Source organism: Amphichorda felina, assembly GCF_050947745.1.
Source record: "Amphichorda felina strain 45539 chromosome Unknown scaffold_2, whole genome shotgun sequence".
In the NCBI taxonomy this organism is placed as follows: domain Eukaryota; kingdom Fungi; phylum Ascomycota; class Sordariomycetes; order Hypocreales; family Bionectriaceae; genus Amphichorda; species Amphichorda felina.
In genome coordinates this window covers 562983-583854 of record NW_028145048.1, presented here as the reverse complement: position 1 = coordinate 583854, position 20872 = coordinate 562983, and the positions used below count along the sequence as shown (strand labels likewise).

General features: G+C 57.0%; 10 protein-coding genes across 10 annotated transcripts; 4 read left to right on the top strand and 6 right to left on the bottom strand.

Annotated features, from left to right (window-relative positions):
• Positions 1 to 831: 831 nt before the first annotated feature.
• Positions 832 to 2650, bottom strand: ACO1O0_001742 (WSC domain-containing protein; the record flags this gene model as incomplete). The annotated part of the gene is made up of 3 exons (XM_083191224.1): positions 832 to 1434; positions 1547 to 2291; positions 2352 to 2650. The coding sequence occupies 3 exons, from the start codon at positions 2648 to 2650 to the stop codon at positions 832 to 834; spliced, it is 1647 nt and encodes a 548-aa protein (XP_083052438.1).
• A 2751-nt stretch (positions 2651 to 5401) lies between these two features.
• On the top strand, positions 5402 to 6665 carry ACO1O0_001741 (cobalamin-independent methionine synthase II family protein; the record flags this gene model as incomplete). The annotated part of the gene is made up of 2 exons (XM_083191223.1): positions 5402 to 6164; positions 6241 to 6665. The coding sequence occupies 2 exons, from the start codon at positions 5402 to 5404 to the stop codon at positions 6663 to 6665; spliced, it is 1188 nt and encodes a 395-aa protein (XP_083052437.1).
• A 399-nt stretch (positions 6666 to 7064) lies between these two features.
• Positions 7065 to 7987, bottom strand: ACO1O0_001740 (lytic polysaccharide monooxygenase auxiliary activity family 9 protein; the record flags this gene model as incomplete). The annotated part of the gene is made up of 3 exons (XM_083191222.1): positions 7065 to 7628; positions 7692 to 7792; positions 7885 to 7987. 3 exons carry the CDS (start codon positions 7985 to 7987, stop codon positions 7065 to 7067), a joined length of 768 nt encoding a protein of 255 aa, XP_083052436.1.
• A 2096-nt stretch (positions 7988 to 10083) lies between these two features.
• On the top strand, positions 10084 to 11325 carry ACO1O0_001739 (TB2/DP1, HVA22 family-domain-containing protein; the record flags this gene model as incomplete). The annotated part of the gene is made up of 2 exons (XM_083191221.1): positions 10084 to 10112; positions 10464 to 11325. The coding sequence occupies 2 exons, from the start codon at positions 10084 to 10086 to the stop codon at positions 11323 to 11325; spliced, it is 891 nt and encodes a 296-aa protein (XP_083052435.1).
• A 365-nt stretch (positions 11326 to 11690) lies between these two features.
• ACO1O0_001738 (mitochondrial genome maintenance MGM101-domain-containing protein) lies at positions 11691 to 12704 on the bottom strand (the record flags this gene model as incomplete). The annotated part of the gene is made up of 2 exons (XM_083191220.1): positions 11691 to 11958; positions 12022 to 12704. The coding sequence occupies 2 exons, from the start codon at positions 12702 to 12704 to the stop codon at positions 11691 to 11693; spliced, it is 951 nt and encodes a 316-aa protein (XP_083052434.1).
• Positions 12705 to 13038: 334 nt separating this feature from the next.
• Positions 13039 to 13611, bottom strand: ACO1O0_001737 (uncharacterized protein; the record flags this gene model as incomplete). The annotated part of the gene is made up of 4 exons (XM_083191219.1): positions 13039 to 13107; positions 13211 to 13275; positions 13370 to 13401; positions 13493 to 13611. The coding sequence occupies 4 exons, from the start codon at positions 13609 to 13611 to the stop codon at positions 13039 to 13041; spliced, it is 285 nt and encodes a 94-aa protein (XP_083052433.1).
• A 142-nt stretch (positions 13612 to 13753) lies between these two features.
• BPL1 (biotin--[acetyl-CoA-carboxylase] ligase BPL1) lies at positions 13754 to 15970 on the top strand (the record flags this gene model as incomplete). Its single annotated transcript, XM_083191218.1, has 5 exons — positions 13754 to 13790; positions 13848 to 14481; positions 14531 to 15106; positions 15160 to 15431; positions 15483 to 15970. The coding sequence occupies 5 exons, from the start codon at positions 13754 to 13756 to the stop codon at positions 15968 to 15970; spliced, it is 2007 nt and encodes a 668-aa protein (XP_083052432.1).
• A 385-nt stretch (positions 15971 to 16355) lies between these two features.
• PAM16 (import motor complex subunit PAM16) lies at positions 16356 to 16843 on the bottom strand (the record flags this gene model as incomplete). The annotated part of the gene is made up of 2 exons (XM_083191217.1): positions 16356 to 16775; positions 16823 to 16843. 2 exons carry the CDS (start codon positions 16841 to 16843, stop codon positions 16356 to 16358), a joined length of 441 nt encoding a protein of 146 aa, XP_083052431.1.
• Positions 16844 to 17340: 497 nt separating this feature from the next.
• On the top strand, positions 17341 to 19492 carry ACO1O0_001734 (armadillo-type protein; the record flags this gene model as incomplete). Its single annotated transcript, XM_083191216.1, has 3 exons — positions 17341 to 17557; positions 17615 to 17866; positions 17988 to 19492. The coding sequence occupies 3 exons, from the start codon at positions 17341 to 17343 to the stop codon at positions 19490 to 19492; spliced, it is 1974 nt and encodes a 657-aa protein (XP_083052430.1).
• Positions 19493 to 19852: 360 nt separating this feature from the next.
• On the bottom strand, positions 19853 to 20767 carry rpl13 (60S ribosomal protein eL13; the record flags this gene model as incomplete). The annotated part of the gene is made up of 5 exons (XM_083191215.1): positions 19853 to 20248; positions 20314 to 20472; positions 20540 to 20586; positions 20655 to 20688; positions 20765 to 20767. The coding sequence occupies 5 exons, from the start codon at positions 20765 to 20767 to the stop codon at positions 19853 to 19855; spliced, it is 639 nt and encodes a 212-aa protein (XP_083052429.1).
• Between the last annotated feature and the right edge of the window lie 105 nt (positions 20768 to 20872).

Genomic DNA, 20872 nt, shown 5'->3' with positions numbered 1-20872 from the left:
TCCTCTTTCATCCCTACCTCGAGGAACCTTAGCATGACAATAGGATAATGCCGACACCTAAATTCGTGGGTCATGTTTGCCCTCCAGTGATGTGTCCGGGCTCACCCTCTCACCTTTATTTGTTCCTGTGGACTGTTTCCGCTGCTCTTCGGGTCGACTCCCTTTCTATTCTCTTCTCCCGCCATGAACACTGAGACCTATACCTTCTCCCAGTCAGCTCTAGCGAGCAGATGTGCTGTCGATTCAACTTTATCACCAAATACAGGGCTAGGAGCACATCTAGAGAGCTTACACGGAGCAGCCTCGCTTCCATATGTCTAACTCACTGAGCATGGTTTTCCAGGTCCAGGGCACAAATCAGTATGCGCTGCTTCAATACAGTCAGTGGTTGAGCATACTGCCTCAAGTGGCCTCTGAGCGAGGGTTCACCAACATCACAGGGGTCAGCAGTCAAATGCATCAAGAGGAGTTTCGAAAGACAGCAAGTTCGAGTTAATAATGCCTGGGCTCAACAGCCCCTAGTCCAGAAATGAACCAAGACTCCATGTGAAAGGCTTCCTGTCCCTCCAATTGATTGTGCAACCCATCCCATCCCAAATAGAACCACACTCCATATACATGTGGAAGAATTGTATCCAAAAACCCATCACCTCCCTACATCCCCTCAAGGGATATGCACCGCCATGCGTTCTCTTTACAGGAAGAAGGCAAGGCCAGCAACGGCACCGATGCCGAAGGCGGGCACCATTTTGCCGACGCCAGCAACAGGAGGCTCAGGGATTCCCGGGGGCGGGATGATGCCGCCAGTGGGTCTGGGGATATGGGCGGGAGTCATAGGGGGGGCAGGAGGGCAGTTCGGCCCATTGCAGTGAGGAGGGCAGTCCGGCCCGTTGCAGTGAGGAGGGCACTCCGGCCCGTTGCAGTGAGGAGGGCACTCCGGCCCGTTGCAGTGAGGAGAAGGGCAGTCCGGTCCGTCGCAGTGAGGGGGGCAGTCTGGCCCGTCGCAGTGAGGGGGGCAGTCCGGTCCGTCGCAGTGAGGAGGGCAGTCCGGTCCGTCGCAGTGAGGAGGGCAGTCCGGTCCGTCGCAGTGAGGAGGGCAGTCCGGTCCGTCGCAGTGAGGAGGGCAGTCCGGCCCGTCGCAGTGAGGGGGGCAGTCTGGTCCGTCGCAGTGAGGAGGGCAGTCCGGTCCGTCGCAGTGAGGAGGGCAGTCTGGCCCATTGCAGTGAGGAGAAGGGCAGTCCGGCCCGTCGCAGTGAGGGGGGCAGTCTGGTCCGTCGCAGTGAGGAGGGCAGTCTGGCCCATTGCAGTGAGGAGAAGGGCAGTCCGGCCCGTCGCAGTGAGGGGGGCAGTCTGGTCCGTCGCAGTGAGGAGGGCAGTCTGGCCCATTGCAGTGAGGAGAAGGGCAGTCCGGCCCGTCGCAGTGAGGGGGGCAGTCTGGTCCGTCGCAGTGAGGAGGGCAGTCCGGCCCATTGCAATGAGGAGGGCAGTCCGGCCCATTGCAGTGAGGAGGGCAGTCCGGTCCGTTGCAGTGAGGGGGAGGGGGGACGGGGCAGTCCGATCCGTCGCAGTGAGGCTCAGGCTTGCACTCCTCACCCTTGCAGACGACCTTGACGTAGCATAGCTCGTCCTCGCACTTCTCGTGGGCGCACACGCCGTCGTGGCAGACGAGGTTCGCGTGGCACTCGTCACCGATGCACTTCTCGTGGGCGCACTTGTCGCCGTAGCAGACGACCTTCTTGTGGCAACCCTCACCCTGGCACTGAGGCGGGTAGTGGCACTTCTTGCCCTCGCAGATTACGAGCTTGTTGCAGTGGACGTCGTCAGGGTGGCACTCCTCGGGGTGGCAGTGGTCGTCGACGCAGACAACGCGGTGGTGGACGCAGGCTTCCTCGTGGCAGGGGCGAGGGGGGGCGCAGTGGTCGCCGTAGCAGACGATGGCCTTGTGGTCAGGGGTGGGCGTGGGCGCATGGGGCGAGGGGCAGACTTTCGAGGTGACAGTGACCACAGTGTGCTGACCGATGGGGCAGTCGGGGACCTCGGGCGGGCAGGAGGTGATGGTGGTCGTGGAGGTCCTGGTGACAACGACGGGAGGGGGGCGGTCGGCCTTGTCGACACGGACGTAGACAGTGAGCAGAACCGAGAGAGGCGCCGACTCTCCGTGCGCCATGCGGAGGCTCCCGGTGAGGCCACCGCAGTACTCAACATCATTACCAGGGCACAGGGTGTTGCACTGGGCGTCGGGGACCTTGCGGATGGTTTCCTCGTCGAGTTCCTCTCCACAGTAGCAGTCACTTGTCGCTGGATTAGCAAGCCGTTGTCGCCATTGGGGTCTCACTGTCTCGGCTACTCACTTGTTGTGGGCACTGAAGAAGCGCGACTTGCAGCTGGCGGCGCAAAAGTCCAGGCTCATGTCCTCCGTGGAGCCAGTCAGGAGGAAGCTCGGGAAGCGATCCTCCGACTCGACACAGCCATAGTATTCGAAGTCGCCGAGCTGGCTAGGGAAGCCATCAAAGGAAAGGGGGGACTTCAGGGCCTCGGGCGACGCCGAGAACGCCGTAGGCGTAGGGGTGGGACTTCCGGGGCTGGTGATGGAGTCCTGGGCAAAAACCAGGTTGCCCAGGCCGAGGGCAAGAAGAGAGATGAATCGCATGTTGGGCGTCTGCCTAGATGGATGAATGAATGACTTGGTGAGTGGTGGGTAAAGACCGACAAGGCTCTCGGAGCTTGAGTGAGTGAATCGAGGCTGGGGAAGAATCCTGCTGTGCTGAGTACTGACTAGGAGATCATCATGGACTGGCTCAGGCCCCTAGATTTATACCTGGGGCACATTGCTAAGACGCGACTGGTGATCTCTGTTTTGTTTTCGTCAATCCATGTGGCTGGGTGAAATATCCGGACCTAACGAATGCACAAGCAGTTCGCGACTACAAGTCTCTGGACTGGAGTGTTGAGACAGTAGTGGGTGCCGTTCGTGGGCGAAGAATGCTTCGCCCTCGATGATGCTCATCGGTGAGTGGCCACCGGGTGTCTCAGTCCATCTCCCCAGACAATATCAACAGTCAATGGTGTTCGAGTCCGCAAATATGGACATCCACGGAGTAGGGGCCCATCTCTGGGTGTGGTTCCATATTCCCTCGGGCCAAATCTCCCCGGATTCCAAAGCCGCCTGGCTGTCCTCCTCAGATCTCCAGAGTGGCTGGACCTGTTCGTAGATGCAGCCCAGACCCGGGCAAGAAACATGACTGGCGAGGGTATACTACGATTTCCGACATCCCTCTTGGAGCTCTTGGAGCAATCGTGATGGAAGCCAGTTGATGCGGCTAGTCGAGGCAGCTCAGTCGAGCACTAGCCCCTCGCTTGGAGCTTCATGCCCATGTCGGGACCACTTGGCCGACTATTTGTTGCCAACAACACCCGAGATTCAATTTCCCACAATCATCTCGTGTCGCGCTTCACTCTCCGTATAGAGGTGGTACTCCTAGGTGAGACCGACGCGGCATCATTCCCCAGCTTCGCGAGGGGCCTCGTGCGAGCCTGCCGAGGGCCCGACTGGTCCCTCACATGGGGACCAGCTTGGTCTCCTCGCATACGCGGGGACCGAGACAGTTCTGGTGGCGATCTCCCGAATTCCCAGGACTCCCTGGAGCAGTGGAGCAGCCGATGGCCCGACCCCGGCAGGCCACAGTCAGAGGGGCCAACGTCCATGGTTCCAGGTCGGGGGCACCAACCGCGACATTGCAGGACTCTGTCAACCAAAAGGGACGTGCCGGTTGTTAGAGCAGAGGAAACCGAATATTGGATGCCATTGAGAGGGCTGGTCGCATCACTGGCGTTCCCTTTGGTAGAAAATGCCCAGGCGCGAACACAAATTATGCGTAGCCAAGGGTGAAACGAGGAGGTTGTTTTTGGGAAATGCATTGTGAGACATTACGCGACGGCCCTCTCTGGCTGCCCAGACTGGGTGCTTATTGCCTACCTACCCTAAACACCATCGTCTTCATCACTTTCTACCCCAGAACCATTCGATTGTAGGTAAATTAGGTGTTTTTTATTTATTATAGGGAAATTCACTGGGTTCTCTTTGCCTTTTTTGCCACGTGTTGATCCGTAGACCCGAGACGTCGAGACAAATGCTGGCTGAATTGAATTTGGTAGACCACTGGCACTTGGTGTTGATTATCATGTTAGATACTACGGATAGTGTTGGGGCAAGAAACTTGCACAACCTGGAATACACATCCAAATTACGTACCCAAATATATATTAAAAGAACTCATTATAGATTTGAATTTCCATTATCCTTGCAACATCCATGACAAATATGACCTCTTCAAACAATAGACTGGTTACTAATCCAGCTCAAGATTCATCTTGTCTGGACAGCTTGCACAGCACACACGGAAACCACCTATAGTCCCTTGGTGGTGCGGGATGGAAGTTCCCCTCACCTGCAAGTTATATGGAATGTTTCGCGACAAGGCTTGATTGATGCCTCAATGCTGCAAGACTCGGTGCTGGAATGGCATCTGAGACATGCATACCCTGCCTGACATGTGAGCCTAAAACGTACCCTGGAGGTGAACAACGATAGTATTTATAAGATCAATGGAAAATAAATGCTTATAAGGAATATGGGGGGGAAAGAAGAAACAAAAACGCCACTGTTCACAGAGGGGTATCTGCTACCTTACCTATGGATCTCCATTTCAACAGTATCACCTCCAATATTCCACCCCGATTAGCGAGTCACCCCCGCACCGAATTAGATGGGGGGGGATGTTAGTGTCGACTGGGATCTTGTTCTCCAAGGCACATGGTGCTAGTCGCGACAAGGTAATTATCATCTGCCAAATGCTGTCAGTTAAGCCAAATAAACCGGCGCGTACTCGTACACAAATTCATATCGGGACTAGATTGGAGACCCCAAGGTTTGCATGGTGTTTACGGAGCCTTTGATACGTGGTTTCGAGGTGGTAAGTGCCGAATCTACAAGCCGGTTAAATCACTAATATATTACCCATCTGAGGGGAACGCCTTTTCCAGGAGGAAGCCTGCTGATTGGGGCGGGAACAATTGCACTGAGGAGATTTAACTCGGCTCTGATTCGAGGCAAAGACCGCCAAGCATGGGGACATGGAGAGGACCCTTATTAGCGGTGCCTTGCCGTGGGTAATGGGCATCGTGGGACGTGGGGACTGCACCGTGGAATGGGGGCGATGAGGAGCAAGCCCCGAAGCCCCCCTCAGAGGGGTCAGTCCATGGGATTCTATATAAAAATTGCTCAGTTCTGGGCGATTCCATTGTTGTGTTCTGCGTCCCAGGTTATCTATCATTGACCTGTTGAAGTTATCATCAGTATCACCTCATCCCCTCCATCCTCCTCGCATCCACGTCGCCCAGAATGAGACTACCCTTCCACGCCGACCACATCGGCTCCCTGATCCGCCCGGCGTCGCTCTCCGAGACGCAGGCGAAGGCCGACAAGGGCGAGGCCACCGCGGCCGAGCTACTGCAGGTCCAGCAGGATGCCATCAAGGACATTGTGCAGAAGCAGCAGGCCAACGGCGTGCTGGCGCTGACGTCGGGCGAGTTTGACCGCAAGTACTACTTCTCGGGCTTCTTCGAGAAGCTGGGCGGCTTCCGCGAGGTCAGCCCCGTGCCCTGGGAGCTGGCCCGTCTGTCCGCTCCCCCCATCGCCGCCCTCAAGAAGACGGGGCGCCAGTACCCGATGGCGGCCGTGTGTGAGTCCAAGATCCGGTACGAGACGAGCCCCTACCTGGCCAACTGGCGCCTCCTCAAGGCCCAGGTGCCCCAGGACCAGTGGCATCTGTGCAAGTTCACTATGCCGCCGCCGTGCTACTTCCACCTGCGCCTGGCCCCTGGCAAGTGCTACAGCAGCGACGCCTACGCCAACGACGCCGACTTCTTCGCCGACGTGGCAGCCGCCTACCGCCAGGAGCTCAAGACGCTCTACGACGACGGCCTGCGCAACGTCCAGATCGACGACCCTACCCTGGCCTACTTCTGCTCCGACGCCATGCTCCAGTCGCTCCGCGATGACGGCGTCGACCCGGACCAGCTGTTTGAGACCTACCTCAAGGCCCACAACGACTGCATCGCCGACCGCCCGGCTGACATGCACGTCGGCCTCCACATCTGCCGAGGTGAGTCCATCATTCTTGGGCTAGTAGAAGCAATATGACATATCCACAGAGGCTTACCCCTAAAAAAACAAAACAGGCAACTTCTCCAAGTCGATGCACTTCAGCGAGGGCTCGTACGAGAAGATTGCCGAGCGCTTCTTCAAGACGCTCAACTACGACACCTTCTTCCTCGAGTACGACAACCCTCGCTCGGGCGGCTTCGAGCCTCTGCGCTTCCTGCCCAGCCACAAGAACGTGGTGCTGGGCGTCGTCACCACCAAGGACCCGGAACTCGAGGCCGCCGAGGCCATGAAGGACAAGGTGCGCGAGGCCGCGCGCATCATCGCCGAGGGCCAGGGCCGCACCGTGGAGGAGGCCATGGGCAACATTGGCATCAGCCCCCAGTGCGGCTTCGCCAGCGTGGCGGTCGGTGCCGATGGCATGACCGAGGAGAAGATGTTTGCTAAGCTGAAGCTGATCCAGGATGTGGCCCGCGATCTGTGGCCCGAGACCTCGGCCTGAGCGCCTCCCGGGTATCAGGGGACACTCGGTGACGGGACTGCCTCTGTGCGTCGGTCGCCTATCGCTGCATTAGTAGCTGGTTGGTAGTATATAGCGGCTTCCCGGGAGGGATGCAGGAGAATCAAATCAAGAGTATTAATCGGATGTAAAACACCGAGTCCATCCTGTTTGGTTATTACTGGGTAATTCAGGACTACTACGCCGACTGGAGAATGCTCTGGGCGATTTGAAGAACAAGTTTGGGCAGAAAGAAGATGTCATGAAGAAGAAACCGGGCCATGCGTGTGGCCAATAAGATGGAAGAAAGCACCGAATCAATTTCATGTGGTGAGCCCGCTCCCGCTTATGCCGTGAACATGCACCCATCCCTTCGTGAAATTCTGTCGCCTATTCCACTGCTCAAGCCGTAGGAGCGGCGGCGGCGCCAGCCGTGCAGGTGGCTTCACAGCCAGTGCAGTCCGAACCAGCCTCCCTGACGGTACCAGACTCAATGACATCGGGTCCAGGGGCAACGTAGCTATCCAGCGAGGAGTGGATGTCCACGAGGATGCCAGGGTCGCTGGAGGAGTAGGCGCCGGGGAACAGGACCGTCTCGGGCTTGGAGCTGCCGCTGCCGTCGACGGTCAGCTGGAAGCAGGTCATGTAGAGCTGGGCGCCGCCCTCGCCACCAGCGGTGTGGAGGGCGATGACCTCGGCGCGGAGGAGGTAGTCGCCAGCAGGGGTGTCCTCGGGGATCTTGACGTCGACCAGGCCGCAGCAGGTGTTCATGTCCTTGGAGCCCCAGAAGTCGTCGTCGCCAGACCCACCAGAGGGGTTCTTGGCCCATGAATCCTGGTAGATCTTGTACCATCCTGTCGAGCCATCGGCGGCGGCAGCATCGTCGACAGCCGTAAGGTAGACCATGACGGGGCCGTAGTGGGCTCCGCCGAGGGCCTCGTTATCGCAAGACCTGTCACCGGGTTGCTAAGAAAATTAACATCGGCCCCATGATACCGTATATCCTACGAACGACGAGGAGAAAGATACCTGGTGCATCTCGACGGTCACGACGTCTCCGGCGGCAACAGCGCAGTTGCCGGAGGCAGTGCCAGGGTTGGCGTTGCATCGAAGATCGTTGCTAGTGACATCTGTGACGGGGCTGTTGCTCCCGGGAAGACGGGCGCATTCGGCACCGTGTAAACTGTAAGCTAGAGCCGGGAGGTAATGGATTTCTTGTGACTTATCTTGTCAACGCCGTTGACCCAGAGATCCTGGAAGGTGGCATGGCCCATGGCCTGCTTCGCAGCCAGAGCGGCAAGAGCAGAGAACTGGAGAGACTTCATTGTGACTGGTGATGGTGACTGGTGATGGTGACAAAGATACTGTAAAAGAACCGTTGGTAATAGATTGCGAGTACGTCAACGAGGCCTCCACGATGGGTGAAGGTCCTCTTATACAACTCGGCGCCCAGACCAGTGGGCCAGCGTCCGAAAGAGACAGCAACGGAAGCTGGATTGCAGCACTTTACACGAACGAATCACAGCCCCTGGCAAGTTGAGAATATCAGGCTCACAGCTTCTAGTCTGCCAGTGAAACCCGATGGGCAGGGCAATCCCAGATCCAATTCGAGGCCGCCAAGGCACTGTATATGTTGCAGGATGCCCACCCGAGTTACAACTCCAGAGTCAGATAAGATTGTTGATTGGTGGGCTACTTCGGGGCAACGGAGTCGGAGCGGTACCCCGGGGCCAATTTGCAAACTCGGGGGCAGAGGGTCCGGGAGCCAAGCCGGGGGGTGACACTGGGATATTGAGGATGCCCCGCTGGCAGAATCCCATGTCCAAACAGAGACATAGCTAAAACGAGCCCACTGCGGGTGTTGACGTTTCATGCTCTTGTCCGAGCACCGCTAGGGATCGTAATAGGAATGAGACGAGCGAGCCACCACCAAGCTTACGGTGGACAGTCCCCGAGATGGCGGGGTTTGGAGTCCCATGACATGGCTTTGCCGGGACATGCGGGCAAAGCATCCGCGTGGAGCAGCGTTTTGCATCTGAACGACCTGAATCCCATCCCAGCATTCGACTGCCACCCGGAGAAGAACCTTGAGGTTTCGGAACCTCGCTGGGGTAGCGATGGCCACTTGGCCAGGGCTGGAGGCACTCTGTTGATGACCATTTGACCAGAGCTGCACCTCGTTGACGGCCATAATTGTTGACAAGTTGAAGCGTTGACGCCTCGTATTGATGGAATCGGACCGAAGGTTGAAGGCCCCTCGACGCGAGTCAACAACCTGAAGAGCTCCAAGATGCCCAACCCGAGATGCTCAACCCAACGTGACAAGCGCCCCTCTCCGCCAAGAACGTCAACGATGGACTGACCAAGTTGAAGCTAGACGTCAGCAAAGCTTATGGCGTTACGGCAGCCTGGGATAAATTCTTTGTCTGACGAATGTTCGATAATCCACGAGTTTATTCACTTGATGGGGAATGCTGAGGCGTGATGCGTAGTGTGAATGAGGCATCGCGTGGGATATATGTGTACGGGTACGTAGCACCAACGCGGGTCGCGGTGGAGAGGACCTGACCAGCCCGTTGCGTTTGGCGAGCAGGCAGTCAGGCACATGGCTGCGAACGGGGATGAATCGTGAATGGATGGCGATGCGGGGGCGATGTGCCATGGCGCCACGTCCTCCTGCCTCGTGAGCTTCCTGTGAGAGGGCAGCGAAGGAGAGTTCAGCCGGGTTGGCTGGAATGTTTTGGGCCAAGATGGGAATGCTGAGGGCTGGGGCTCGGGAATCAGGCAGCCCACTCTCACCAGAGCCAGTCACGGGGCCACCAAGCAGCGGGCAGCAGCGGGCCAGCGGCACCAGTGCGCATCAGCGGGCATCAGCGCGGGCTTCCCGCCCATCAGCAGTCATCCATCTACGGCCCGGCAGACGTCTCACAGGACCCAGGCTTGACCTGGCCAAGGCTTGACGACCCATGGAAAGTATCCTGGGAAGATGCGGAAAAGACCACTCGAGGCCCAACAAATACCAAAAAGCCGCATTTTAGCCTCTTCCTGCCGTTTGTTGTCGATGCTTTTGGCGTTTAACTGGCCTCTGAATGCACCACATGCGACCCTACTGAACCCCAAGCGACGGACCTAAAAACCCCCCACTGTCCGCATCCGGGACCCTCTGCTGATCTCCCCCGCCGATCCGTCACCCACAGTGGCCCAGTTGGCAACTTGGCACGCTCCAAGAGCGGCTGGCAGCCTGATACCTTATGAGTATTCGTACTTATCTTTGTCGGCACGAAGCAGCTTCAACTCAGCAACCTCATGCCTCGCAAAGCCTCGCAAACACTGACCTTCGCAGGGGCCGCTCTAAATCCATCATCACCACCCGCTTGAACATCGTGATCCGAGGGCCAGGCCTCGCCCACCGCTTGAAGCCATGTTCGACCTCTTTGCTATGCTCTTATCGTGAGTCCCATCCTACTGCCCCCGCTGTATCCCCGAGTGCCCCGCCATGCGTCACGTCACAGCGCATCGCATCGCATCGCATCGCAATCGCCTTGTCGCCCAGAATCCCATCTCGAGTAATACAGCTAACCGCCAGCCCTATCGTCGCAGCTCCATCGCATCCTTCCTATTCCCTATTTTCGCTTCCTACAAAGCTCTCAAGACCTCCGATCCCGCCCAGTTGACGCCATGGCTCATGTACTGGGTTGTCTTCAGCTGCTGCCTTCTGGTTGAGTCCTGGATGTCCTTCATCCTCATGTGGTACGACCCTCCCTTTTGTTTCGCACACCGCCATCTGCTAACTGTTCCCAGGATTCCCTTCTACGGTTATTTTCGCCTGCTCTTCCTTCTCTACCTCATCCTCCCGCAGACCCAAGGCGCCCGCATCATCTACGAGGAAAGTATCCACCCCTTCCTCGAAGAGAACGAGTCCCAGATCGACGAGTTCATCTCCAGCGCCCACGACCGACTCAAGGCTGCCGGCGCCGCCTACTTCAAGCAGGCCATCGAGTTTCTCCGGACGAATCTATTTGGCTTGCCTCCATCCAGGAACCCGCCGCCTGCCCCCGATACTACTGGCCCCCAGAGCTACACCCAGTCGCTCCTCGCCCGGTTCAGCGTTCCCACCACGCGATGGACCAACCCCACCAACGCCGGAGCTGACTTCTACAACATGCTCGCCAGTGCCGTGTCCGCCGCCACCGCTGCAGCCGGTAGCGGTGGCGCCGCGCGTGCGGCAGGCGACAGCGGCATCCTCCCTTCCAACCTGCAGTCCTCGGGCGAGAAGATGACCTTCATCGCCGCCCAGCGCGAGCGTCTCAACATCCTCCTCTCGGCGCTCGACAATGAGGCTAAGGAGCTCGAGCGCGACGAGACCTCCGAGGTGCAGACCCCTACCCAGCATACCACCCCCCGCAAGTCGTCCCTCAACATTGACAGCGGCGACGAGGCCGAGGAGGGGACGCAGCGCCCGCCCAGCGGCCTGAGCATGTGGAGCGGCCTGAGCAAGAGCCGTAGCGAGATCGATTTCGTGAAGGTTGAGGTTGACAACGGCATAAGGGTTGAGAATGACCTTCGGAAACGCAACATCTCGGGCAGCAGCACCGGCAGCTGGATGCCGTGGAACTGGGTCGGCTCTGGGGACGTGGAAACGGAAACGGAAGTGGATCAGTAGGACTTCCACAACCAGCAGCAGTCCTGGCGGGAGTATGGCGCAATGTATTAGATTTGAGATGTTAGTGGCCGCAAGGGCGGGGGACTTGATCATCATGCTTTCGTGGCACATTGGGACGACAGGAGGTTCTGGCTTAGCCCTGGTGCCTCTAGGTTACTTTGGTCATAGACGCCGAATTTCGCTTCAAATTCAATGTAGTAATGCCGTAGTAATGCCGTATGAAGTGTTACTGACCAGATAGATGGCGGGATTCCCCCAACGAACCAAGTCTACGCCAGACAAAGTTGAAAAACAGCTCGCCCAATATTGTACAATGTGTGTGATTGTTATACAAGCTCTCCACCCCGTGATACCGAACGCTCCTCTTATGTTTGCCTCCAGGGGTAGCTGACGTGGACAAGGCCAGTCTTGAACCACATGGCACGCTTCTTCTTGGTGGTGATGTGCTCGACCCAGACCTCGGTCATTTGGTGCTTCCTGAACTTGCGGATAAACTCGGGATCCCAGAGCTCCGACGCGATGCCCAGGTCCTTGCAGCACCGCATCAGGGCGTTGGACTTGCAGCCCTCGACGGCCGAGGGGAGCTGGTCGTCGTTGAAGTACGTGTTCTCGCCCTGCGCCTGGGAGACGAACCTGCGGGGCATCCCCGTCAGTAATACATTCGCGAAGAAGACAGCAGGGGTTATTAAGGCTTACCGGCCACCGACGATGAGAGCGTACTCGCGCGTGACGATGTGGGCACCCACATTGACTTCTCCACGGGGAATGAGACCCCATCCCATGGGCCCAAACGCCTCGTTCAGCCGCCTCCTGTACTTGATCTCGGGGAGGTACAGCACGCCATCGGGCTTGACCTCAATGTCCTTGTCGGGGATGCTACGGATCAGGATCTTGTACTGCTCCGGGGAAACGGGCTTGGTGGCAATGCCATGGTAGCTGCTCGCCCAGTCGATATCCGTGTTGCCATCCGCCACGCTCCTGACCGCCGCCGTCCATATGCCCGCGCTGACCTCACGCGGTTGGTCTTCTGGTACGGGTGCCGCCTGTTTCTTAGGAGGGTCGGGTTGCTTGGGCTGGTTTTGCTTGGGCGGAGGCTGCTTCGACTTCGACTTGTTTGTCGCGTACCTGGGCGCAGGTTTGCTGTCTGTCTTCTTAGGCTCCTGGGTCTGTGCGGCGGGCTGCGCTGCCTCTGTTGCGGGCGTTGCGGGCGTCGCGGGCGTCTCTGGCTTGGACTCTTGCTGCTGCTCGGCGGGAGCTGGGGACGCAGCGTCGGTGGAGTACAGCCGCGGAATGGCCTGCCCTGCGCGAGGGACCTGGCGGACCGCTGGTCGGAATGCTTTCCGGGGCGCCGCGCTGGCGGCTCTGCGGAGGAAAAACATTGTCGATTGTGGTCGTGAATGGTTCTATGTTCCAAGATCCAGAATACAGAGTGTAAGGTGGTGTGGACTTTTTTCGCGTTGGCATTCGCATTCACCAACCACCAACCAGGGTCCAAGCGTTTGCGCGCCGCGGGTACGGGAATACAGCGGGAAAAAAGAAGGTCAGCATGTTCTGTTGGTCCTGTGGCATCAATCAGCGATCAGGGAGGTGACGGGGGAAATGGTTGATTGAACAATTGCATATTATTATAGAGATGGGTTTCATTAAATTCATTGAGCTGGTTTATCATCCTTAATAAATACACGATACTGTACAACCATGCAGCCAGGCGCGTCACGCATCTTTGCTACCTGTGCGCTCGTCGTTGCCATGCTGCTTCCAGCATCGCTTGAACTGCTCCATCTGCAATGCTGTTAGCATGGGATCACAGTGTCTAATTCCAATGTCGAAACCGTCAAGCAGCTGCTTTCCGTTGATACGGTATTATGAAATGAAACAGACTGACCTCTTCCGCACAAGCCCTCCAGTCCTTCTTCTCAAAGTAGCAGTCCGTCATCTTGGCATTCTCGTCTGCGAACACCGGGTCAGCATGGTTGCTGCTGTGAAAACCATCTCTAGCCAATATCTTGAAATTGGATAAAGAAAACAAATGAGAGAAGCTCACCTGCACACCCAGTGCTGAATATGCGCTTGTCCCTACAAGTTCGGCTGTCAGCGGCTGGAGCCTAAGTTGGAGGGGAGGCTGTAGAGAGAGATGGCCGATTCGCCCTGGCATGACCACACGTACCACTCATCTGGCTCATCGTCCTCTTCGACCACCGCTGATGTCGTCGTCATCGTTTCATCCTCTTCGTTCGTCGGAACTGGTGGTGCCTCCTGTTCCGGTCGAGACGCTTGCGAGCCCATTGCGTTGATTATTTGTTGCTGCCCGTAAGGTTTGCAGAGGACAAAATTTCCACGGCAATAGACAGAGTGTACGGGGAAAAATGAACTGATCCCTTCACCCCAACGACATAATAATCACGCCAACTCACCACTGGCCATCATCATGGCCGTCCGAAAACTCAATGTTCTCGTGTACACAGGTAAACTTTGTGGCCTCCTCTCTGTTTCCAGAATTTCCCCAGCTGATCTCCCACTAGGCACTGGAGCAACCTCCGAGTCTGTGAGGCACTGCATCTTCTCGCTGCGCCAGCTCCTGTCCCCCAACTACGCCGTCATCCCCATCTCCGAGAATGTCATCCTCAAGGAGCCCTGGGCCCCCACCTGCGCCCTCCTCGTCTTCCCCGGCGGCGCCGACCTCGGCTACTGCCGCGTCCTCAACGGCGAGGGCAACCGTCGCATCGCCGACTATGTCCGCCGCGGAGGCTCGTATCTCGGCTTCTGCGCCGGCGGATACTACGGTAGTCGCAGGTGCGAGTTCGAGGAGGGCAACGGGCCACTCGAAGTCATTGGGAGCAGGGAGCTGCGCTTCTTTCCGGGCACGTGTCGGGGCGCTGCCTTCAAGGGGTTCGACTACCAGAGCGAGAAGGGTGCACGAGCGGTGACTCTCAAGGTGGAAAGGGGAGTGCTCGGTGAGCATGCTCCCTCCGAGACGACATCCTACTTCAATGGAGGTGGAGTGTTTGTCGACGCCAAGTCCTTTGGGGGTCGCAAAGTCGAGGTATTGGCCACCTTTGAGGACGATATCGACGTGGACGGCGGAGATGGCAAGGCCGCTGTGGTGCTCTGTAGCGTGGGCAACGGCAAAGCTATGCTCTCGGGGCCCCATCCCGAGTACGTATCCCCTAAACGCACCGAAACCTGCTTTCTGATCAGTTAAAAGATTCGCCGCCATCAATTTGAGCCCGAAACCCCATATCCCAGGCTACGACCATCTCGTGGCTAGGCTCGCCGCGGCAGACGAGTCACGCGTTGGTTTTCTCAGGGCCTGCCTCAAGAAACTTGGCCTTGAACCCAACACGATAAGCCACACAGTTCCCTCGTTGTCTACTCTTCACCTTTCGGCCGTGGACAACACCCAAGTCACAGAATTGCTCAGTTCATGGGAGGCCATCATGGACAAAGAGAATGGCAAGGAACTTATCAGGGCAGAGGCCGACACATTCTGCATCCAGATTCAAACTAGTCAACTAAATATGGACGAGCTACGCGCCTCATTGCCCGAGGATGACCGGGCTAACGCCAGGGACGACGGCACCATCGACTATGGGACAATCGTGAAGAAAATTGTCGCTCACGAGACGAGCTCACCTTCAATGAAGCAGACGCCACGATTCAATCACAAGCTATACTATTCTAGCCTGCAAAGATATCAGGTTATGGAGCCTGACGCAGAATCATGGGGCAACGTGCTCCTCTATGGCGACGTTCTGACGAGTACAAACACTATCCTCGACAAGTTGGTCAATCCAAACCCCCATTCCATCGTCCGAGTTGCTAACATACTTCCAGGAACCCGAAGCTTCTGTCCCACGTGCCAACCGGGTTCACTGTGGCAGCGTCAACTCAAGTTTCTGCACGGGGCCGTGGAACGAATGTGTGGATAGCCCCGCCAGGAGCTCTTCTCCATTCCACCGTCATCAACCACCCAGCACATCTCGCCATGACGCGGCCCATCGTCTTTCTTCAGTATATCGCGGCAATTGCCATTGTGGAAGCCGTTCAGTCCTACGGTGAAGGATACGAGAAGATTCCCATCAGGATTAAGTGGCCAAACGATATATGTGGGCTCCCTCAAGTTTGCAACCATGTTGTTCCATGCTAACTCGTACCAGATGCAAAGGACCCGAAGAAACCAGACTCGGAAGAATATGTCAAGATTGGCGGCATACTGTCCCAGGCTGGCTACTTTGACGGCGCCTACCAAATCGTACTTGGAATAGGCGTCAACACCACCAACCCCCGGCCCACAACCTCAATCTCCGACCTCCTCCCCCCTGACGCTGCCCCTCTTCACATCGAGACGCTCCTCGCCCGCCTCCTGACTCGACTCGAGGCCATACATGCTCAGTTCATGCGAGAAGGGTTCTCAGCAGATCTCGAGAGACGGTACTATCGCCACTGGCTGCACTCGGGCCAACGCGTAACCCTAGAGGCCGAGGGTGGCGTCCAGGCCCGGGTAACTGGCATCACCCGAGACTGGGGTATGCTCCGCGTGGAGGAGACAGATAAGGACGGCAGAAGCACAGGTAAGATGTGGGCGTTGCAGAGCGATGAAAACAGCTTCGATTACTGGAAAGGTCTGGTCAGAAGGAGGCTGTAGTGGAGTTTCCCCCGAAGAATCCAGTTCGGTAATAGTAGTTTAGAATAATTGCGGGCGGCCGCAGCTTCAATTGATATCTTACAGGGTATTTATTAGGCTCACAATGTCCCGCTCTAGTCTAGCCCAACCACCAGTTCAACGACCTGTAAAGCCAGCCCCCCTTATGCCCGCCCAAGAACGCCGTGCCATGCCGCAGTCGAGTGAAGATGTACATGTAATACAAAGGAACTCCTTGTTTCCTTTAGAGGCCTTGACCTTGCGGTGGCCCTCTTGTCATGGGGAGTCGCCAGTTTCTCCTTCCTCGAGGTGTCCTGGCGATGCCGCTCGGGAGATCAAGTCGATCGTCGTTGCGAGAAAATTTCGTCCTGGCTGCGCCTCTCGCGCACTACCGATCCTTGTAGACCTTTGGCTTGAACCCTTCCTTTATGTCGGCTTCGGCCTCGGCCTTCTCCCGTATCGGACCCAGCTCCCGCTCGAACCTCTCCTTGGCGCGCACAATCTTGCTCTGCAGGTAGAAGCTGCCGCCCTTCTGAGGGTCGTTGGCGTCAAACAGGCGCTTGTAGCGCTCCATGACCTCCTCGACGTTGGCCTGCCCGCCCGCCGGGGGCTTCACGTTGAGGATGCGGCAGGCCTCATCGAGAGTCATACCCGAGGAGAGGGACGCGCCACCCGAGGAGCCATTACCGGACTTGGCCTGGGCGCGCTGGTACGCCGTCGAGGCCTGGGCCTGCTTGTAGGCGGCGACGAAGGAGCGGCCGAGGATGCGGGAGCCGGTGAGGAAGGCTGTGATGACGAATTTGTGCGCCTGTGAGGCAGCGCATTAGCAATGACGGCTTTGGAGGCGGTTGTTACCGGCAGAGGCAAATATTGCATTGAAAGAGATTAGACGAAGAAAAACTTACCATCTTGAGTAGAAAAAGGAGGGAAAGAAATGAGGGATAGTCCCAAAATCCTTGCAGACAGAGGGGAAAGGTGAGTGTTGAATGGGGGGCCTCGGAGGCGGAATGCGTCGCTCTAGTCCAGCGCGACAAAAATGGAGTGTCTGGATTTCGCCGTCGTGGATTTTTCTAGCACGAGTCTGCGACACGGCGAGTGTTTCCGAGGTCGGGAAAGCCGGCCGGTTCAGCCGAATATCAGCCGATGCCTCGGGGATCTGATCTTCACCGAAGCTTCACCGAGAAGCTTCATCCGCCCCTCACAGCTGTGATTGGTCCCCGCCTGCCACACCAGGTACCCATCTGGTGAGCAACCTAACTGAGGTGAGACTCGATGCCAGGGGCTGTGCTGTTAGACTTATAAGAAATTCTAGATCGCGGACCTGGAAGTATTTAGATTTCTCGAATCCGAAGTACTCTTCACCGGAGAGAATCATGGCCATGACTGTTGAGGATATCGCCTCCTTACTCTCCCGCGAGGGCAGTGGCCTCGCACCTGACGAGTACGATGAGTCGGTTGAGACAGACGAGGCCCGTACGCGTCGGACAGAGTTGTTAGCCCCTGTGCTGGCCACATGCCAGCAGCTCTGGGATTCTGGGTCAGAAGAGCTAGATCTTGTTGCTCAGAAACTTGGCGACGGCAGTCGAGATGGTAAGCACATCTCAGTAGTAGTCATCTTCGATAACACTCAACTAACGCTGGAAATAGTGGCATGGCGTGTTCCCTTTGGAGATTCGGGTATTCTGTCCTTCTTCCTCGAGGTGAATTCCAAGAATACCTTGAGGCCTGCACTTCAGGTCCATACGCACCGCATCATCGGCAATTCGTGCGCAGATACCGACGAGAACCGTGCCCGCGTGGCGGAGGGAAAGCACTTGGCAGCCATCATAAGCCGGTTAAAAGATGATTCCCTCATCCCTTTCACCGTCCCTGTTCTTTACAACATTATGGTGGACTACGGTTAGCTTGATCTGCCATCGCCTCCTTCTTCTCACACTGACCATCGTTTAAGAACCGGCACAACTAAAGGCATCGCAAGAAAATTTGAACCAATCTCTCACAGCGCTACTGTCATCTCCAGATATTTCTGATAATGCTCCATTTGCGCCCTACATCTGCAAAAGCCTCATTCTCCTGAGCACCCAGGAATGCGAGGCTGGACTAGCAAACCCCCTTACCGTCCACCTTCTCCTCAACCTCGCTCAAGACCCGACCTTCGCCAGCGATCCTGAAGACTTCTCCGTAATTGTCACAGCAGCATTGGGATACCTTGCTAGCGACATATTCCAGAGAAACATAATCATGGGCGATGATCTGCCCCTTTTTCTCAACACAGTCCACCAAGCACATTCGAGCTTCAGTCTTGACCAGATCGACGATGATGATGCAGCCACATCTCTTGAAAAGACACAGTCAGGTCTTCTGAAGGCTCTGTCGGATGTCACTGCACACGACGAGTTTCCCGCACACCATCCCCTCGGAACACCCGTGCCGCAGACGCTCCTCTCGTGGCTGAATGTGCCCAACCAAGCGCTCCGGTCGGCAGCTTGTCTTGCCTTGGGAAACCTCTCCCGCTCTGATGAGACCTCTTCAGCTCTTGTTCATATGCACGGGGCTCACACGCCAGTGATCAAGCTCATCGCCGACCCCTCGACAAGTAGTCCCCAAGTACTCCATTCGGCACTCTCGTTCCTCAAGAATCTCGCCATCCCCGCGCAGAACAAGCCCGCCTTGGGCGGCCTTCTAGACCCCATATGCGTCCCACGCATATACTCTCTCGACACGCTGCCCCAGGTCCAATTCGCAGCTGTCTCCCTGACTCGCCTCCTCCTCATCAACTGCCCTTCCAACGTTCAGCGGGTATGCAGCCGCCTCAGCACCGACAAGTCAACTCCCTCGTATGAAGACACCACCGTGTCTGAGCTCTGCTCCATCTTTGGCCGGACAGATGCCGAGCCAACCAAAGTGGAAGCTGCCCGCGCCATCCTCACCATCTGCCGCGTGCTCCATTCAAACTCGGTGAGATCCATCCTAACGGACTGGGAGCCCGAGAATCCAGAAGATGTGGACGACGACGACAAGAGGCGTGAGCTGTTCTACTCGAAGAATCAACTCGGTGAACCCCTCTCCTTCATGGTCACTCAGCAAAAGTGGCCCATCCTCCGCTCCGAGGCTTGGTTCGTTTTTGCCCTTATGTGCCGCTCCAAGGATGGAGGCGGTATCATCAGCAGTGTCACAGGCAGCAACGCTGTCATCGCCGCGCTAGCTGAAACCATCACCGGCCGGCCCACCAGCCCGTCGACTGTCGCCTCCCAACTCGGTGAGACGCCCTCATCCGTTGTGACCAACCCCGGGACTGCGACGGGAACGCCAAGTGTGCCGGGGATGGCTCTCGAGCCGCAGCAGGTCGACCCGGCGCAAAAGGCGGGTATGGCCCGTGTGGACCGCGAGAACGCCGTGGTCATGTGTCAGGAGATGCTACGATACTGCGCTGATGAGTTGCACCAGGTAAGAGTGAGCATGATGCAGGACTTAATCAGGGAAGGAACACAGATTATTGCGGCGGAAAGGGGGCAGGCTGCTTGATTTCCTCTAGTTCATGTTTCCAGGCAGAAATAGAAAGCCACTGCTGCTAAAGAGAATTCAAGGAAATTTCACGGCCTCGAGTGTATGGTACTGAGCGACCCTTGTAAGATTTACGACAGAGCAATGCAAGTAGTCATGTGATGCTTTCATTGAGCGTCTGAATACAGAGCATAGTCGGTGATCATTCCGTAATTCTTCTACCTGGACCTAGAGTAACCCTCTCCACCCGAGCCCGGGTCAGAAATCCTCATCAAAGCCGCGAACCGACGTTGCTCCTCTCCGTGTAAAGAGACGCAAAGAGCAAGATGACCCTCAAACACCGATTCCCTTTTTGTGCCGAAAAAAACTGTCTGAGATTGTTTATTTCTTAGCAGTCTCAGCCTCGGCCTTGTCCTTCTCGCGCTTCTCCCGAGCACCGGCGTGGCGCTTCCAGGCGCGGACGTTGCGCAGCTTCATGTAGGCACCGCCCTCAATGGGAGCGGGCATGTCGCTCTTGCTGATCTCCTTGACGGCAATGTCGGTGGGGGTGATGGGGAGAGCGGCGGAGATGAGGGTGGTCTTCTCAACCTCGCGGGGGTTGGTCTTGGTGTCGCCCTTCTTGGGGTTGTTGGACTTGCGGGGGAAGACGATCAGGCGCTCCTTGTAGGCCTTGAGACGCTCGACGTTGGCGGCGAGAGACTCCTCGGAGAGGTTCTGGCGGCGGCCATCGACGGCAATACCGACGGTAGCAGCGAAGTTCCTGGGGATACCAGCCTCCTATAGACGATTGTCAGCCAACTATCCTCCAATCACCCCCAACACCACCAGTCGAGAAACCATACCTTCAGCTCAGCGAGGGTGAAACCGCGGCCCTGGCGGACACGGCGGTTGTACCTAATAGTCGGGCATCGCACAATAGGGCGGAGCTTGTCGAGAGGACGGGGGGCGACGGCGGCAGCCTTAGCCTGACGGGCGGTACGTCTCGACTTCTTCTTGCCGGGCTATTCGAGAAATATCAGAATCCGGGTCCAAGGGCAATCCAACGCATCTTCCTCAGAACTCGCATACCTGGTCGAAGTGGCATCGGACCCGACGCTGCCAATCCTTGCGGAAATCTGTGTTCGGGGTCAGTCGCTGTCACATCGCATCGTCGCTATCCAGCGTGTGTCTCGGCGGTGCTCACGGGTCTTGACAATCTTCTGGTTGTGCTTGATCGCCTGTGAAAAAGAAGAGAGCGGTCAGCAATTAATTTCTGTAACGGCGCAATGCGATCCATTATCGCTGTCGACGTACCATTGTGCCTGCTTGCGATCAAACCTGCTCCTGTGGTCGGTTAGTCGGTCGTGAGGCGTTGAAATTTCGGAGTTGGGATGCTCGACAATTTGATTGAAGGGTTTCTGT